Source organism: Suricata suricatta, chromosome 13 (assembly GCF_006229205.1).
Source record: "Suricata suricatta isolate VVHF042 chromosome 13, meerkat_22Aug2017_6uvM2_HiC, whole genome shotgun sequence".
Taxonomy (NCBI): Eukaryota; Metazoa; Chordata; class Mammalia; order Carnivora; family Herpestidae; genus Suricata; species Suricata suricatta.
In genome coordinates, this window is record NC_043712.1 from 7268113 (window position 1) to 7285622 (window position 17510).

At 55.9% G+C, this 17510-nt stretch overlaps 2 protein-coding genes across 5 annotated transcripts in view; both read left to right on the forward strand.

Moving 5' to 3' along the window:
* Positions 1 to 794: 794 nt before the first annotated feature.
* Positions 795 to 10465, forward strand: ST6GALNAC4 (ST6 N-acetylgalactosaminide alpha-2,6-sialyltransferase 4). Its single transcript, XM_029920878.1, has 6 exons — positions 795 to 882; positions 1322 to 1408; positions 2827 to 3012; positions 6590 to 7002; positions 8777 to 8884; positions 9786 to 10465. The coding sequence occupies exons 2-6, from the start codon at positions 1397 to 1399 to the stop codon at positions 9973 to 9975; spliced, it is 909 nt and encodes a 302-aa protein (XP_029776738.1). The 5' UTR covers positions 795 to 882; positions 1322 to 1396; the 3' UTR covers positions 9976 to 10465.
* Positions 10466 to 12816: 2351 nt separating this feature from the next.
* The window catches only part of ST6GALNAC6 (ST6 N-acetylgalactosaminide alpha-2,6-sialyltransferase 6), a 17335-nt gene continuing 12641 nt past the window's right edge, over positions 12817 to 17510 (forward strand). Inside the window, exon 1 of one of the 4 annotated variants that reach the window (XM_029920219.1) lies at positions 12817 to 13321. In XM_029920219.1, the coding sequence (XP_029776079.1) occupies positions 12858 to 13321 (464 nt within the window). In that variant the 5' untranslated portion in view covers positions 12817 to 12857. The remainder of the gene's footprint in view (positions 13322 to 17510) is intronic. The other 3 variants (XM_029920218.1, XM_029920216.1, XM_029920208.1) reach the window with 3 other exon arrangements.

The window sequence follows — 17510 nt, forward strand, 5'->3', positions numbered from 1 at the left end:
GCAGGGGTGCAGGACTGAGTTGGTTGGGGTTTGGAGGACACTTTGGGAGGGGGTGTTTGGGAGGTGAAAGTAGGTGGCCACTAAGTGGCAGTCAGACCGCCCAGGGTTCGAATCCGTGCACTCTATCACTGGTAGGTAGGTGCTGCTATTATCCCGTTACTAGAGGCTCAGGTGGAGGTCACACCACCAGACACAGTCCTGCTAGGGACCCCAGAGAAGATGTAGGACCCCCAGTCACACCGGAATGTCAGGTTTTTAATATAATTATTCACTGTTTATCTGAAATTCCAATATAACCGAGTGTTCTGTATTTTACTTGCTAAACCTGGCGACCCTACCGGCTTGAAACCCAGGGCTGCCCGACCCGAAGCCCCCGCTTAATTCTCCTACCCATCCCCCCAATTTCAGAAACGGAGAAACCCAAGTCCGGACCGCTAGGCAGCCACGGAGGCGCCCCGGTCCCCACACCCCCTAAAGCCCTTTCTCTTCGATCCCCGGCAGGAATTTGGGAGCTAAGCTCTGGGGCAGAGAAGGGGAGACGCAGGGGCCGCGACTCCGCCCACGGCCTGCAGGCCTCGCCCCCATCCCGGAGGCCCCGTCGCCAGCCACGCACTTCCCTCCCCAGCCGCTCAGGCCTTGCTCGCAGGTCCCGCCCCGCGCCGCCCGGGCTCCGCCCCCAGCGCCCCTGTCTCCTCCCCGTCCCCGCAGGCCCCGCCCCCGCTGCCGGCGGCGCACGTTCGGTTTCTAGTCTCCAGGAGCCGCGGCCACGGTGCCTCCTCCGCCCCGGGGCTCCGGCTTCCAGCCCGGCCCGCCCGGTTTGCGGGCCATGGAGCTCCAAGCAGCGGATCGAGAGCAGCCGGAGCGCCCCAGCCTACCCGTCCGGTTAGCGCCCGGCCCGGGGAGGGGGCGGTGGAATCTGGGAGATGGGGTGGAAATCCCTAGTCCTATCCCGCCTCAGGCCTCTCTGTTTCTCCCGCCTGCAGCGAGCTAGGAAGGATGGGGAGGCAGTCGGGGCTCCAGGCTGCTGGTGCTAACTGACCGAGACTCGATGGGTGACCTTGAGCCGAGGGCGCCCCCTCCCTGCCTCTCCTTCCCCATCTGCACAATGGGGATTGGGTTGGTGTGAGGTTTCCCGGAAGGTCACCCGATACTGGCTCCTTTAGGATTCGGACAGCGCTGTCCGGTGTTTGGGGACTTTAAAGCATTTGAGTCCCGAAAGCCATATGCCTTGACCCTGGCCCACAGCCTCCCCTGCCTCAGTTTCGCTGGGCAGTTTCCTCAGAGGCCTGGGACCCAGCTCTGAGTTTCCGGATCTTGGCAGGTGCCTGGCTGCCATCCCTTCCCTGCCTGAGCCCTGGAAACAGCAGCCCCCAGGCTCCTGAGCAGCGCCAACAACATGAAGGCTCCGGTAAGTGGTGAAAGGAGGAAGGCTCTTGGGGAACTTCCGGCACAGCAGCCTCATAGCCTCTCCCACCCCAACACTGACTCACTTTTGACCCACTGGGTCCTGAGCTGAGAAGGGCAGACGGGCGGGCCTCAAAGCCCTGCCTGATCTGGCAGGCTGTGTGGCTTCAGGCAAGTGGTGTTCCCTCTCTGGTCTCTGTACCTCATGTGGCTCCACCCCCACTCCACCCCCCCTTAATGCGGAGATCATAGGACGACCTCCTGTGAGCATCCGCCAGGTCACCCAGGTGAGGCACCCACCTGGGAGGGGGATATGGCATGAAAGTTCAGTTTGGCTGCTCTCAACTTTATTTAGGAGCCTCTCGTTGGGAGAGAGGGCCCTGGATGCTGGGGGCGGGGGAGTCCACCACCACTGCCTGAATCCAGGTCTCTGGGTCCCTTGTGGGCAGGGGACCAGATGCCAGGCAGAGCCTGAGGCCTCAGGGGCCGGACCCCCTCCCCCGCACAGCTGGCCACAGAGAGATTTATTTTTAGAAGCTGATGTGGCTTGTGGGTAGAGAAGGGTGGGCCTCTGGCAGGATATGCCCTGGGAAGAGGGGGGGTGCTTTCCGACCTCTGGTTTTCAGAGTATCAGGCAGCGGCTAGGTGGTTTTGGGGGGCCAGCTGAGGGACCTCTGCCTTGGGCGGGCTGGGAGAGTATTAGAGCCCAAAGAGACACAGGTGACCAGGGTGGCCCAGCACACGATGGCAGCCCCCCGTCGTGCCCCCATCAGGCCTTCCTCCTTGGAAGGCATGGTGGGGGCACTCACGAAGAGGGCCAGGGGCCTCCGGGGGCCTCTTGGTTCACATGGCCTTTGACTCCTGTTTTCTGGAGGTGGGAGTCTGAACAGCAGCTTCTGGTTATTGAAACAATTTCTTGAGTGACACTTCCCTTTCTGCTTTCTGCCTTACTCACCTGGGCCGCCGATCCCAACCAGGATCATCAGTCAGGGGGACGGTCAGTCACAAGTTAGCTGGGGGGAGGGGACAGGGGATGGGCACCCCGGTGGCCCCAGTCCAAGGTCTGGTGTGCTCTCTTCTTCTGTGCACCATGTTACAGTCCACGGAGCACTGTCACCGCTGGCCACAGGGTGAGCTCACAGGTGCTGGAGGAGGAAGCAGGCCCCGAGGGCTGGAGAGCCATTCCCAGGGCTTCGAGGGCGCCTGGGCTTCTGGGTAGGAGCATGGGCTCTGCAGCCCGGGTTGGAGGCTCCGTCCTGCTGTTTCCTTGCAGTGTAGCCTTGAGTTTTCACTCCAGATCCCTTCTCTAGGACACGGGGAGAGTAATAGGGCTTGTCTCCGGGGCTCCAAGGCTGGAGCACAGCACCCCAGCATAAGCTTTTAGGAGGCCCCCCAACACCCCGTGACTGCTGTCTCCCCCAGGGTCGGCTCCTGCTTGTCATCCTGTGCTCCTTGGGCTTCTCTGCTGCCTACATCCTGCTGTGCTGCTGGGCCTGCCTGTCCTTCTGCCTGGCCCCCTGCCTGGACCCCCACCTGCCCACCAACTCCAGGCCCACCGTGCCCGGGCCCCTGCACTTCAGCGGATACAGCAGTGTGCCAGACGGGAAGGTGAGCTGACCGGACATGTCGAGACAGGCTGGCCTGGGTGCCCCCAACTCTGGGTGTGAGAGCCAGACTCATGCCAGGCCAGCCTGGACCCCAGTCTTGGCTCCTCTGCTCACCGGCTGTGTGACATTGAGCAGGTGCTCCACCTCTATGAGCCCCAAGTTCTAAGAGGAAGTGGGTTTTAAAAATTTTTTGAAAAATTTTTTGAGAGAGAGAAAGAGAGTGAACATGAGCAGGGAGGGGGGCAGAGGGAGAGGGTGAAAGAATCTTAAGCAGGCTCCACACTCAGCCTGGAGCCCGACATGGGGCTCCATTCCACCACCCTGGGATTGTGACTTGAGCCAAAGTCACAAGTCGGATGGACACTCAACCAACTGAGCCACCCAGATGCTCCAGAAATGTTTGTTTGTTTGTTTGTTTGTTTGTTTTTTAACTCAACAAATACTGTCTGGCTGCTCTCAGCTGGGTGCTGGAGGTGAAGTAGGTTAGTCAGCTGGGGTGGCTGGCCACCTGGAGCTCCCAGTTCAGTGGGGGAGACAGACACCACCCTCTCGTGGTGATCTGTGCGTCATTCTGTGTATCTTTTTTTTTTTTTTTTAATGTCTATTTATTTTTGAGAGAGAGAGACAGAGACAGAGTGTAAAGTGGGGGAGGGGCAGAGGGAGGGAGACACAGACTCGGAAGCAGGCTCCAGGCTCTGAGCTGTCAGCACAGAGCTCAACGCAGGGCTCGAATCCATGAACCGCGAGATTATGACCTGAGCTGAAGTCTGATGCATAACTGCCTGAGCCCCCCAGGTGCTCCTCTCTTTAGATATAACTATGTTTGCACAGAATCCATTCATTCGGCAGGTGTGTATTTGGTGCCTTGGATGTGCCCTGCCTTGTGCCGATGATGGCTGCTGGGGACAGAGATGACAGAGAAGAGTCGTGTCAGCCCCAGACACGACTGGGGCTCTCCTGGGGCTACAGGGATGCTGGGGCTCAGGGGTGATGAGGCAGCTTTGGCCCCGCCCCCATGACGCCCCCTCCTCATGCTTGCTCTGCAAGTGTGGGTTGGAGTACTTTATATCCCTCACCCTGATTTCGGTGCCCGCCACCCCCACCCACTGTCATAGCTTTCTCAAAGGCATCCACGCTGATACCCAGCACAGAAAGCTCCCGGTTCTGAGTCTGATGGTTCTCTGAGCACAAAGCTCAGAGGGAGGCATATTCAGGGACCCTGGCTGGGAGGAGACATATTTTAGGCCTTAATTTCTGAGTCCTCCTCAGAGGTTGAGGATTGGCTGCCTCCTCATCGGAAAGAGGCGATCTTGTAGTTTCTCTCTCTGTAGAGCTGCTGCACAGATCTAACTGGGTGATCCCGTGGACAGAGTTCACGGCACGTGCTATATAAATGTTTGATCAAGATGCAGACCCGGGCGCCTGGGTGGCTCTCTGACGGTTAAGCATCTGACTTCCGCTCAGGGCATGATACCACGGTTCATGGGTTCGAGCCCTGCGTCGGGCTCTGTGCTGACAGCTAGCTCAGAGCCTGGAGCCTGCTTCAGAATCTGTGTCTCCCTCTCTCTCTGACCCTCCCCGGCTTGCACTGCCTCCCTCTGTCTCTCAAAAATAAATAAAAAACATTAAAAAAAAAAAGATGCAGACCCAAGGGGGCTTTGGCCACATGGGACAAGAGATGAGCTGGGCTGGGCAGATGCTGTCACACCTTCTGTGGTGGGGCCAGTGTCTATTTCAGACACTTGAGCTCATGCAGATGTGGCCTCAAGGAAGCCAGATCCTCTGGGTTTCTTAAGAGAAGCCGGAAATCCAGGTTTTGAATATCAGAAAAAAACCTGATTGCAATTAAATACTTTAAAGCCTTTGCGTGGGACAGGCAGCATATCCCCTGAGGCTAGTGGTGACCTCAGATCTGAAGAGACCGCTGTTGCCAAGACAGGCTGAAACTGTGGGCAGAATAAAGAAACCTTGCTGTCTTTCGGAGACATGGAAAATGGGCCTATGAGTCCCTCAATCAACATTAGGTTAGATATAAAATATCTCAGAGAAAAATACAGACCATTGTAAACCCGTGTCCTCTCGGGAGGGTATGGAGACATGGGGTGGGGAGCAAGTCCTTCTGGGAGCCCTGACCGCCCCTGAACATTTGGAGACAAGTTGGCTCAGCTTCTGTTTCTCAGGAGACAATGAGATGGCGGTTGGCCCCTCACTGTTCTCTGGGTCTGGGCTAATTACTCTCCAGGCAACTTTATTTTATTTTATTTTAAAAACATTTTTTAAATATTTGTTTATTTTTGAGAGAGAAAGGTGGACAGAGTACGAGCAGGGGGAGGGACAGAGAGAGAAGGAGACACAGAACTGGAAGCAGGCTCCAGGCTCTGAGCTGTCAGCACAGAGCCCGATGTGGGGCTCGAACCCACAAGCCGTGAGATCATGACCTGAACTGAAGTCAGATGCTTAACCATCAGAGCCACCCAGGTGCCCCTATTTTATTTTATTATTTTTATAAGACAGAAAGTGTGTGAACTTGAGTGGGGGAGACGGGCTGAGAGAGAGAGGTCGAATCTCAAGCAGACCCCACACTCAGTGCAAAGCCCGACTCAGGGGCCTGATCCCACACCTTGGAATCATGAGCTGAAGAGCTGAAATTAAGAGCCAGATGATCAACCGACTGAGCCATCCAGGTGCCCCGCCCCAGGCATTAAAAAAATTTTTTTTAATGTTTTTATTTATTTTTGAGAGAGAGAGAGAGAGAGACAACATGAGCAAGGAAGGGTCAGAGAGAGAGGGAGACACAGAATCTGAAGACAGGCTTCAGGCTCTGAGCTGTCAGCACAGAGCCCGATGCGGGGTTCAAACCCATGAACCGTGAGATCATGACCTGAACCGAAGTCGGACACCTAACCCGCTGAGCCACCCAGGCACCCCACCTCCAGGCATTTTTAATTGAGTCCTCACAAGCTGGTCAAGTAAATGCTATTTTCATCCCCATTTGACAGATGAGGAAATCGAGGCTCAGAGAGACAGAGGAAGTGGCAGAACCAGGATTCAGCCTCAGAGCCAGAGGTTCTCCATGTTTTGGCATTTAAGACCCTGCTTTTACTTATAAACCGGGCGTAACATGAGTGGGGCTCAGTCAGAGGAGGGAGTGGCCTACGAGTGATTGTGAAGAGCTGAAGTTCATGTTTACTTAACAAGCACGTATATGACACCCAGTCCCAGTCTGTGCAAGGCACTGCTTTAAGTGCTTTATAAATATTTGCTCATGTAACCGTAATAAAGAACCCATGATGGAGGGCATATTAGGGCTTCAGCAATCAGGAAAAGGGACATGAATGTGGCTGATGAGGAAGGATGGGGCTCTGAACACAGAGTCTCAGCCCTGCCACTTGCCTCTCCATATGACTGGAGGAAAGTCATGCCACCACCACCGGGCCAGCCTCGATTTCCTTATCTGCCACATGGGTTGATGTACTTGCAGCTGATACGGATCAGTGAAGTCAGTGGCTGTTGCAGGCTGGAGGGGCAGGGACGTGGGAGCTGCGTGCTCACGCCTTCCTCCCCGCCTCTCCCTGCAGCCGCTGGTCCGAGAACCATGCCGTAGCTGTGCGGTGGTGTCCAGCTCGGGCCAGATGCTGGGCTCAGGCCTGGGCGCCGAGATCGACCGCGCCGAGTGCGTCCTGCGCATGAACCAGGCGCCCACCGTGGGCTTCGAGGCGGACGTGGGCCGGCGCAGCACCCTGCGTGTCGTCTCGCACACGACAGTGCCCCTGCTGCTGCGCAACTACTCACACTACTTCCAGCACGCTCGCGACACGCTCTACGTGGTGTGGGGCCAGGGCAGGCACATGGACCGGGCGCTGGGCGGCCGCACCTACCGCACACTGCTGCAGCTCACCCAGATGTACCCAGGCCTGCAGATTTACACCTTCACCGAGCGCATGATGGCCTACTGCGACCAGGTCTTCCAGGACGAGACGGGCAAGAACCGGTGAGCCTGAGGCCTGCCCGCGGGGGCCCCCACGCCGGCTGGGGACCTGCCTTCTCACGCAGCTTCTTGCGCTTCACGGGTCTGCTCTCTCAGGCGCTGAGGTTCCGCAGTGATGGAGGCAGACGTGGTCCTGCCTCCGATGGGGGACAGAATCAGAGGGACTGTCATTCATCGAGTTAGCACGTAGATCAATAATCCCCAACAGCGGTGAGAGGTGGGCCTGACAAGCACAGGGTAGGGGAGCACTGCCGAGGGAAGCGGTGTCGGGGCCCTTCTCTCTGGAGGGGATGCTCTCTGAGATCTGAGTTGGCCCCTCAAGTCCTTGCCGGATGACAGGAGCAACAGTTTATGGTGGTAACAGCCCTCTTCATGACCAGGCGCTGCCTTAAGCCCTCTGAGTTGCGGATTTTATCTCACACCCAGATTCTGCCACCCCCCCCCGCCCCGCCCTCTGCTCCTCCCCACACTGGCTCCTCCCACCAGCTCCTCCCCTGACCCCGCCGAGGGCCTCCAGTTTCCCAGCCAGAAACTTGGGCTTTGCACCCGCCCGTCTCCTTTCATTACGTTACCTGCAGCATATAGTGGGCTCTTGACTCCTGTGTCCTCAGGGGCCACCTAAGCCACCGTCCACCACTACCCCCAGCCTGTGCGTCTCTTGCAGCACCCCCTTGCTGTTGCCACTCTTGGCCCCTGAGTCTGAGTGCCAACCGCCCTCAACCTGAGAGCAGGCTCACTTCACGTGAAGAATAAAGTCCAGGCTCTTGTCCCTCCCCTCCCCTGGCCTATTAGCCTCGTATGAGGCTGCCTCCGTGATCTCATCATCTCCCTTCACTCAACCTGCCCCAGCCATCGGGCTTCCTCGGACGTCTCTACTGGCTCATACACCTGCAGGCTGTATGTGTGTTTTCCCTCCATCTAGAATGTTCTTCTCTCATGTCTCCCCATGACTGACTCCTTGCTCCTTCATCCCATCCAGATGGGATGTCACCTCCTCAGAGAAGCCCTCCATGACCACCCCGTCTGAAGGTGCACCTCCCTGCCTGTCATTTTTTGTCCCCTTCCTTTGTCTTCTCGTTGTCTCAGCAGTCCTGGCCCTCCCTTGAGAATGTTAGTGGCACTTCCTGGCCACACAGTTTGAAAGAGTGAGCCACCCCATAACCCTTCTGTCAAGGTGGAGGTGAGTGGCCCTCGTCTGGGAGGATAGCCAGCGCTGGTGCATTGAGAAAGTTGAGGCCTGGGCTCCCCACCCAGTCCCTTGCACCCAGCTGGGTGTGGGGGCCTGGGGGAGGTGCTGAGCTGACGGTGTTCCCTCCCCACGACTACCCGTATAACTCTCCCCATTTTACAGATGGGTCCGTGAGGCTCGGACAGGTTTGTGAGCAACCTTGATTCCCTAGAGCAGATTTAGGGTTTGAGTTGAAGACCAAGTGAATTCAGACAGCGGTCTCGCCCGCTTTCAACCACCGTGCTGTGGCCTCACACGGTCATCTGGGGGTTTGCTCCAGCCCCGTTTGGGTGGTAAGGGGCTGAATAAGCCTGGGTTTGCATCCAGCTCCCCCTATTCCCCACCGCTGATCTTGGGCTGGCTCTGTCCCCTCCCCAGGCTCCCCCAGGGGCCCCTCTGTCGGGGTCAAGGTGAGGGCCTTTGGCTGGGAGGTAACCAACGCTGTGCCCGGAGAGAGCCGAGGCTGGGCCTGCTGCATAGCCCCTTGCTCCGACTCGAGTTGGGGGGCGGGGGGGGTGCGGCTGAGCTGACCGTGCCCCTCCTTGCCAGGAGACAGTCGGGCTCCTTCCTCAGCACCGGCTGGTTCACCATGATCCTGGCCCTGGAGCTGTGCGAGGAGATCGTGGTCTACGGGATGGTCAGCGACAGCTACTGCAGGTCAGGCCAGCCGGGTCCTGGGCGGGAGGACAGGCCGGGTTAGGGAGGACTGTGGGCCCCCTGTCCTGGCCTCACGCTGGGGGAGCTGTGGGGCACGGGGTGCGTGGGCTCCCCAGTGGGCGGCTGTGGTTCAGACACCCCTTGGGGCTGGTGCCTGGTGAGAAGGAGCCCAGCCTCATTGGTCACACCCCCGCCCAGGGCCTCCATTTCCCCAGGCGTAAAAGAGAGAATAATCACACCTTCCCCAGAAGGTGGTAGAAACATTTAGAGAGAGAATAATCTACCAAAGTGCTCAGAAGGGCATCACCAGGCACCAGCTGATCCTTTGCATCTAAGCTGCTGCCTTTGATCTTAATAATATCCCGGTGTTGTTGTAAGTGACATGTGCAGAACGGGCAGAACAGGCCCCGGGTCTTTATCTTCTGTTCTCTTGGAGCTTGCTTGATGAGCATGTGACCCAGATGACAGGCCGCGTGCCCTCTGCCACGGCGCCTGGCCAGCCCGCCAGTGTGCACGGTGCCGATGGCTGGGGGATGGGTGTGTGGCCACAGGCACTGACGGGACCCTCACCGGAAGCCCAGGACCCACAAGGCGCTTTGTAGGCTCCCGTCTCTTTTGACCCGTGGGCTCGGGTGACCATCTGCATTTTACAGACGGGTTATTTAGGCTCCCAGAGTCTGTCTCCAGTGCGGAGTCGGCCAGCTTGCGAGAGGCAGAACTAGGGTCCTGGCCCTTTGGGCTGCCCTGCTCCTCCCCTGTCTGTCCTGACCTTCCCCAGGACCAGGCCTGGGGGGTACGCCAGGGGAGTCCCTAGTGAGGGGGTGGTCATGGCAGGTGGCACAGTGTGGCGGGAGGCGGGCGAGCTTCGGTGGCCCACCCCTGTCCCTCTTCCTCACCCCAGGGAGGAGAGCCACCCCTCAGTGCCTTACCACTACTTTGAGAAGGGCCGGCTGGACGAGTGTCAGATGTACCTGGCCCACGAGCGGGCGCCCCGCAGCGCCCACCGCTTCATCACTGAGAAGGCCGTGTTCTCCCGCTGGGCCAAGAAGAGGCCCATTGTGTTCGCCCACCCATCGTGGAGGACCCAGTAGCCCCATCGCCTAGCCAGCCGCAGTGCCTCCGCCGGGCCTCTGTTCACACTCCATTTAATTTATGGATCCTGTCTCCTGCCACATGCCTAGTGGACCTGCGGTCCCTTCTTGCCCTACCCTGGGGACACTTGGAGCTATCTTAGGCCTCCAGACTTGAGGGGGAGAGGAGGAAGACTGTGGGGACCTTTGCAGCCCTCCTCTGCATCCCACTCCCTGAGTAACCCAAATTTTCATTTTGCGGTTCATCCCCCTCCTGTGGGTCTGTCCAGTGGCCTTTGCCCCGGGGGCTGATGGTCCCCCATTCACCAGCATCGTGATCTTCGATCTTTCAGTAGCCCTGGTCCTTCTTCACGGTCCCCCCTCCACCTGCCTTTGGTGCCACATTTCCCAGGCTGGAGCTTGGAGTTCATTGGGCGAAGGGGCCTTTGAACTGTGACTGCCAGGACCACCTCTGGAGTGTACGGGTAAACCTATGTTTTCTGGAAACGTGCCTGAAGTGTGGTCATGTGTCTGGGGGTGGGGATTGGGGCTCCTCTTCCTGCCATACCCCATAACCTGTGGACTTGAGGGCAGGCTGGGTCCTGGGGCCCCTCCACAGGCCCATAGCCGGCTGGACTGTTGGCAGTTAATCCGCTCATGTGTCTCTTCCCCAGGAGCCTACCTGCTTCCCAGCCAGGCCCGGAAGTCTGGCTCCCCGGCTGCACTTGGCTCACAGAATGCCCCAATTCAGCAGCGTCCAGGGTACCCCTTGTCCTGTCCCAGTGGGAGGAGAGTCTAGGGCTCAGTGCCAGAATCCAGCTCCAGCAGGTCCAGGGTTCCCTGAAGGATGGACGGTGTTGGTGAGAGAGAGTGAGGGAGCCTCGAGTTTCTTTCTGATCACCAGGCAGGCGTCTCTGCTCTGATTCTCTAGCTTTATTTATGGTGAAAGGTACAAGGAGCAGAAAGAGCAGTAAATGATTTCTCATAGATAGTTTTTACAACTTTCTAGGACATGGGTTCTGCAGAAGTTACAATTCTAGTAGTAATGATTGTCATAAAAAAAACTTAGCTACAGGCACTGATGCTCTTATAAGGGAAAGGCAGGTATTTTTACAAAACCTCAGCTATAGCCCTAAGGAAGCAACCTTTAGCCAAGTGGCAAACAGCATTATTTAATAAAGGTCAGTTTTTTATGAGTAAGGGTCATTAGGCTGTTTATAACTCTAAGAGAAAATTTCCCAGAAAAACAGGATTCCCAGGAGACATAATGCCTGCTCTCACAGTCCCAAAGACAATTGATACATTTTATTGCAGTAACTTTTGCAACACTGTCCAGGCCCAGAAAGTAGTCAGTTATCAGTTAATTGCTCAGCTAGGAGGAAAAGTATATATTGCTTGCCTTAGTCACATTAGGGTGTATCTAGTTTGCTCATCTTTTCCCTGACCAGGTGCAATAATGCCTCAGGGACAGGGCAGGGGGACAGACTGCTCCTGACACTAATCAGCAAAGTACTCCGAGATTTGGTGCCCAAGCAGAAATGAAAGTTACAAGAGGATAGATTTTGGTAGCTGTCTGGGGGCAGGAGACCGTGCAAACTTGCCATACCCTGGCCAGGAATTTTCACTGAACCAGTGAGTTCAGATAGCTCCCAACAGCTCGGGAGGAAATGACTCAGGGTGTTAAGGAAATTGCTGTACCTCATGTCACCTCCCTGGTCCATGGGTTAAATTCCAAGGATCTTGCCAGTGAAATCCCTGTTAACTCTGAAGTTGGTCACAGCGCGCAAGAAAGGGAGGCAGAGGGCACCCCCTGGCTTTCCGTCTCTGAGCTTCAGTTTCCTCACCTGTAAGGTGGGAAAAGCAGACTCACTGGTAAATAACAAGGGCCAATGAGCAAGGGCCTGCAGGCCCCCTGGGGGGGGGGAGGGCTGGAATTAGAGCACCTTACAGATAAGAAGCTGCTTGGCTGAGCCAGGATGCAGTCCCAGGTCGGAGAGCCAGGAGCCCTAGTGCCTGAGCCCTGGGGGGGGGAAGAGCCCACGAAAGTACTTAACTACCCCTCCCTCCCTTTTTCCTGTCCCTTTCTTCCCTTCCTTCCTTCCTCCTTCCTTCCCTCCTTCCTTCATCTGGAGAACCAGGACCTCAGGCTCTTGGCTGGGATGAAGGAGCCCTGGGGTTCTAGCTCCCCAAGCCCCAGTTCATGGGCATGTGACTTGTGCAGTCGTTCAGGGTCTTGTGCTTAGCGTAATGCTGTGCTATTGTCAACCCGAAATTCTTAATAGTGTTTTTCCATGAGGGGCTGCACACTTTCCTTTCGCGCTGCACCCCACAGACCATGTGGCAGGGAGTCTGGGTGACCAGCACACTCCCCCTGGTGCCCCCAGCCTTCTCAGGAGAGCCTGGAGCCCTGGCCCCTGGCCCACAGCACTGCCTTCTGGGCCTGCCTTCCCCGCCCCCATGCCAGGCAGGCCCAGAAGGCTCTGCAAGTGTGGGAGGAACGGGGGGGAGCCCTGAACTGGAGAAGTAGAGAGGAGCAGGCTGACAGCCGGACTCCGGGCAGTGGCCAGTGGCTCTGAGCAGTTACTGGGCAGAGGTAAGGGTGGGATGTAACCTGGCAGGCAGAGGGTGCGTGGGGGAACCTCCAGGCTCAGAGGGGGGCTCTGGAATGAGATCTGGCCTCCCTCGGGTTCCTACCATGGGACCCTGGCAGATTAGTGCCTTTCTCTTGGCCTCAGTTTCCTCATCTGTAAAAGGTATTAAAGGAGTCCTTATTGGGGCGCTTGGCTGGCTCATTTGGTAGAACATGCAACTCTTGATACCGGGGTTGTGAGTTCAAGCCCCAGGTAGGCATGGAGCCTACTTTAAAAAAAAAAAAAAAGGGAGTCCCTACCTCATGGGATTGTATGAATTCAGAGGTGGTCCCAAGGATGGCACTTGATATGTGGGACATATCATTTTCAACGGGATCTCCCTTGATCACTCAGCCCTCCCCTCCTTGGCCCCCACCAGCTGCCTCCCTGCCCACAGTCTTGTCCAAGGACCTGAGTCTGCTGTTTCTGAGGAGATTTGAACTCATGCCCCTTCCAAGAGGTCGCCGCCTCCTCCTCCTCCTCCATCCCTCCGGAGATGCTGGCTCAGCCCCTGGGCACAGGGCACAGAGGAGCCTCTGTCCTGGTCCTGGCATTTATTGCTGGGTTGGCCTAAATAATGTGTCTTTCTGGGGTGGCGACCTGGCAGGCACCATCCACCAGCTACTTCGGGCCAAAGAGAATGACCCCTGGCTGTTCTGTTGGCTGGTTCTGGGCCTGCTGAAGGCTCTCCGAGGAGGCCTCTTCTCCGCCACTGCAGTTCCAGCAACTTCCGGGAGGTGAGTTGGGGGCAGGACCTTCCTCCCAGCTCTGAGGAGTGTGGCGGAGCGGGGCCCAGTGGTCTGCAGCCCTCTTCGGGGCTCTGTTTTCCTGTCCCCACCCCTGCTCCTTTGTCCCCTCAGCAGGCCTGCAGGGGACCCATCTACTTCCTCCTGAGGTCAGAGGAGAACAGGTGAGCCTCATAGCCTGGAGGTGTCTTAAGGGGCCTCTCCTCTCAGCAGCAACTTGGGGCCAGCTACTTCCTGCTTCCAGACCCACTACCCAGGCCTTGGGAACACACGCTTGGGGACAGCCCGTGTGTGCAGGCCCACACCCCCTGGAGCCCCTCACTGGCCTCTCCTCTAGAGGCCCTTCCCTTGGGCTCCTTCTCTGTCCAGAGGGAGAGAGGCTGTAGTTCCCAGGCTTGGCTCCCACACTGGCTGTGCCCAGGACCCAGGAGGGAGACACCTGAGCAATCTCGGCCCCTCTCTGGGCCTTGGTTTGAGTCTGTAAATTGGGAGCTGGGCGGGCAGGCGAGGAAGTCTGAGAGCTCTTCCCAGGGCCCTGCAGAAGGGAAAAGTCCTCACAGGGCCAAGATTGCTAAGGGGTAAGATGGGAAGGTGGGGGCGCTCAGGACCCCCACCCTGGGACAAGAAGGCCTGAAGCGGAGGCCAGTCTCCCCCAGACCGTGGATGGGCAGCTCCGTGGGGAGGACCAGCTCTGGGCAGAGTTGGAGAACAGCACCAGAACCGGCTGTGGCTGCCCGTCCATGAAAGCCCTGCTGTGCGCGTGGGGCAGGCCTTGGGCTTCGGGGCAGAAGGACTTGTGGTTACTCAGCAGACAGGCCCCTGGAGAATCTCAGCCTGGGCACCTGTGCCCTCCCCAAGTGGCACTTTCTCCACCTGGAGAGTAGTACCCATTTCATAGGTTATTTTAAGGACCCAATGAGGTATATCTGCAAAGTGCTTACCACAGGAGAGAGCTTGTTCTTTTTGGGGCCCGGGAAAGGGAAGCCAGCCCTGAAGCAGAGCTTCCTGGAAGAAGCCTGGGCCCTGCAGGCCTGAGGGGGGAGCTCCAGGTCCGGATTTGCTCCGGGAACTGCTTCCTGCACGCGCTGATCTCCCCAGTCCGTCACCTGCCTGGGGCAGGAAGAAGATGGGGGGACAGGATGCCCCCACATCTGGTAGAGGCTCTAATGTGCGGGGTGACTTTGAGCAAAGGGCTCCTGTTCTCCAAACCCCCAACATCAGGCTTCCCACCTCGCAGCCCTGCTCCCGCCCAGTGGTTTTCCGTCCTGCCGCTGATGGGGTGAGGGCTGGTGGCCCAAGAGGGGTGGGGCTCAGGAAGCGGATGGAGGTGGAGGCCGGAGGGGCCACAGGCCTCCAACCCACCCTTGGCCCTCCCCACGGTGTCTGTGCAGCCTGGAGGAAGGACCTTGGGCACGCCCCCCTCCCCTTTGGTTTTAATTTAAAACGAAGTGGTATTAACAAGTGAGTCCGATGTAAACATCCTAGAACTTTATGGAGCTTATGAAGGTGGCATCCGCCCTTCCTGCCTCACATCCATTCTCCAGGGGAAAACTACTGCCAATAGCCCAGTGTGGATTCTTCCAGACTTTCTGTGTACATTTACAAATATATAGTCATGGATAGTTGTATTTTTTTAAAAAAACTTTTGGGGCGCCTGGGTGGCTCAGCCGGTTGAGCCTCCGACTTCGGCTCAGGTCAGATCTCACATTCATGGGTTCGAGCCCCACGTCAGGCTCTGTGCTGACAGCTAGCTCAGAGCCTGGAGCCTGCTTCTGGTTGTGTGTCTCCTTCTCTCTCTGCCCCTCCCCCTCTCATGCTCTGTCTCTCTCTGTATCAAAAATAAAAATAAAACGTTAAAAAAATTTAAAAAAAGAGGTTTATGATTCTAAGTGTACAAATATCTCCACCAGAGAATAATTTCCTGTGACTGCTCTAATAAAAAAAAAAAACTTTTAATGTTTGTTTTCGAGAGACATAGACCGCAAGCAGGGGAGGGGCAGAGAAAGGGAGACACAGACTCTGAAGCAGTCTCCAGGCTCTGAGCTGTCAGCACAGAGCCCGACGTAGGACTCGAACCCACAAACTACGAAATTATGACCTGAGCCCAAGTCGGATGCTTAACCGACTGAGCCACCCAGGCACCTCGATAGCTGTATTTTTTTTTTAAAGGAATCATGTTATAATCCAGTTCATTTTTTATCAGTTTAAACTCAGTTTTTATTTTTTTTAATTTTCAAAAAATGTTTATTTCTTTTTGAGACAGAGAGAGACAGAGCATGAATGGGGAGGGGCAGAGAGAGAGACACACACACAGAATCAGAATCAGGCTCCATGCTCTGAGCTGTCAGCACAGAGCCCAACACGGGGCTCAAACCCATGAACATGAGATCATGACCTGAGCTGAAGTTGGAGGTTTAAGTGACTGAGCCATCCAGGCGCCCCTAAAACTCAGTTTTTAAATATAAAAACATTGTGACTATTAATCTTAAAATTTCTGGAAAATACAGTTTAAGCCAAAAAAAAAAAAAAAACCCAGCTCCTAATCTCATCGTTCCGGAAATAACCACTCTTAACACTTTAATCTCTGATAGGCAAAAAATGTCTCCTTATTTTAATTTGATTTATCTCTTTCCTCTTTTTTTCACTTTTTTAGTGCTTTTTTTAAAAGATTGTTTATTTTTGAGAGGGGGGGCGCCTGCCAGCACAAACAGGGGAGGGGCAGAGAGAGAATCCCAAGCAGGCTCAGCACAGAGAGCCCTACTCAGGACTCAATCACATGAACTGTGAGATCATGACTCAAGCCAAAATCAAGAGTCAGACACTGAACCGACGGAGCCATGCAGGCGTCCCTCTTTTTTTCATCTTTCGATTACTGTTATACATACAAATGGTGGCATAGATCATTCTTGTAAATTGTAAAACATAACAATATAGTGAACCTCTTGAACCTGTGTCCCACTTAGAGACCAGAGTGGTACTAGAAATGCCTACTTCTGTGTTTCCTCCCCTCCCCTCTCCTGCGTCCCTGCCTACCCCACAGAGGCAACTGTGTTCTTGACTTTGGCTTGTAAAACTTTGATCGTTCGGAGGGGCAAAAGCTGAACACATTCCTGGTGAGGAGAGGTGGCCTGCTGCCAGCTATATGCTTAAACAATATTGTGTGTAGTTTTATTTGTCTTCTGGGACTTGTCTTTTTCACTGCTCGTGTCTCTAAAACCCATCCATGTCACCATTTCCCCTGCTGTATAATATTCCACATCCACATACTGCGAAGGAAACAAATCCGTTCGCCTGTTGATGCATATATGGGCTGTTTCCAGTTTTGTGTTATTTCAAGCACTGCCGTTCAGGATTTTGTTGTGTACACGTGTAAGGATTTCTCCAGACTACACAGCCAGGAGTGGAAAGCAAAAGTTTTACAATTTCCTTTTCGAGAATGATTAGCTTAACTTTAACTTGCTTTCTTCACTTAAACAGCCTGTAAATATCCTGGACATTTCCTCCTGTCAGTACATAGGAACCCTGCCCCATCCATTTTAACAGGGCTGTGCCTTTGTTTAGCTAACCAGGCTCCTAGAATGGCTACTTAAATCGTTATTTTTCGCTGTCACATGAAATGATGTCACGTATACCCCAGCAACGATTAGAAGTAACATAACATTTTGAATCCTTACAATACCCTATGGGGCTGTTCTTCCTATTTTCCAGAGGCAGAGGAATGGTAAGTAATGTGCCACGACCCAACAGCTGGTAGGTGGCACACAGCTGGACTTGACTCCAAGGGAGGACCCCTGAGTTCACCCACAGTGACTACTGGATGCAGGGCTCTGGAGGTCCTGGGTAGGGGAGCCCAGAGAGAAACTCAACTAGTTCCTAGCCGAAGTATGCTCCGGGACTCAGTTTCCCCATCCGGGTCGTGGCGGCAATAAAGCGAGATAGAATTGGGCCCGACCCACACTTAAGGTTTCCAGAAGGCTGTTGCGGTGTTCATTGTCACTACCCGCTGCCCAGAGGAGCAAGCGACGCGCCAGCGCGGCTGGGTCCCAAAGTCGCCCCCGACCACCCTTCTCCGCCTCCCTCTCCCAGGGGCGGAGCCACCGCGGCCCCTCCAGGCTCCGCCCGCCTCCCCGGCCTGGCCCAGAGCGGCGCGGCGGCGCTAGGACCCGGCGGGCGTGGGCTG

Coding starts and splice junctions, on each gene's coding strand:
- ST6GALNAC4 (XM_029920878.1), top strand. Junction 7,003..8,776: donor GACGAGACGGGCAAGAACCG/GTGAGCCTGAGG, acceptor CCTCCTTGCCAG/GAGACAGTCGGGCTCCTTCC. Junction 8,885..9,785: donor GTCAGCGACAGCTACTGCAG/GTCAGGCCAGCC, acceptor TCCTCACCCCAG/GGAGGAGAGCCACCCCTCAG.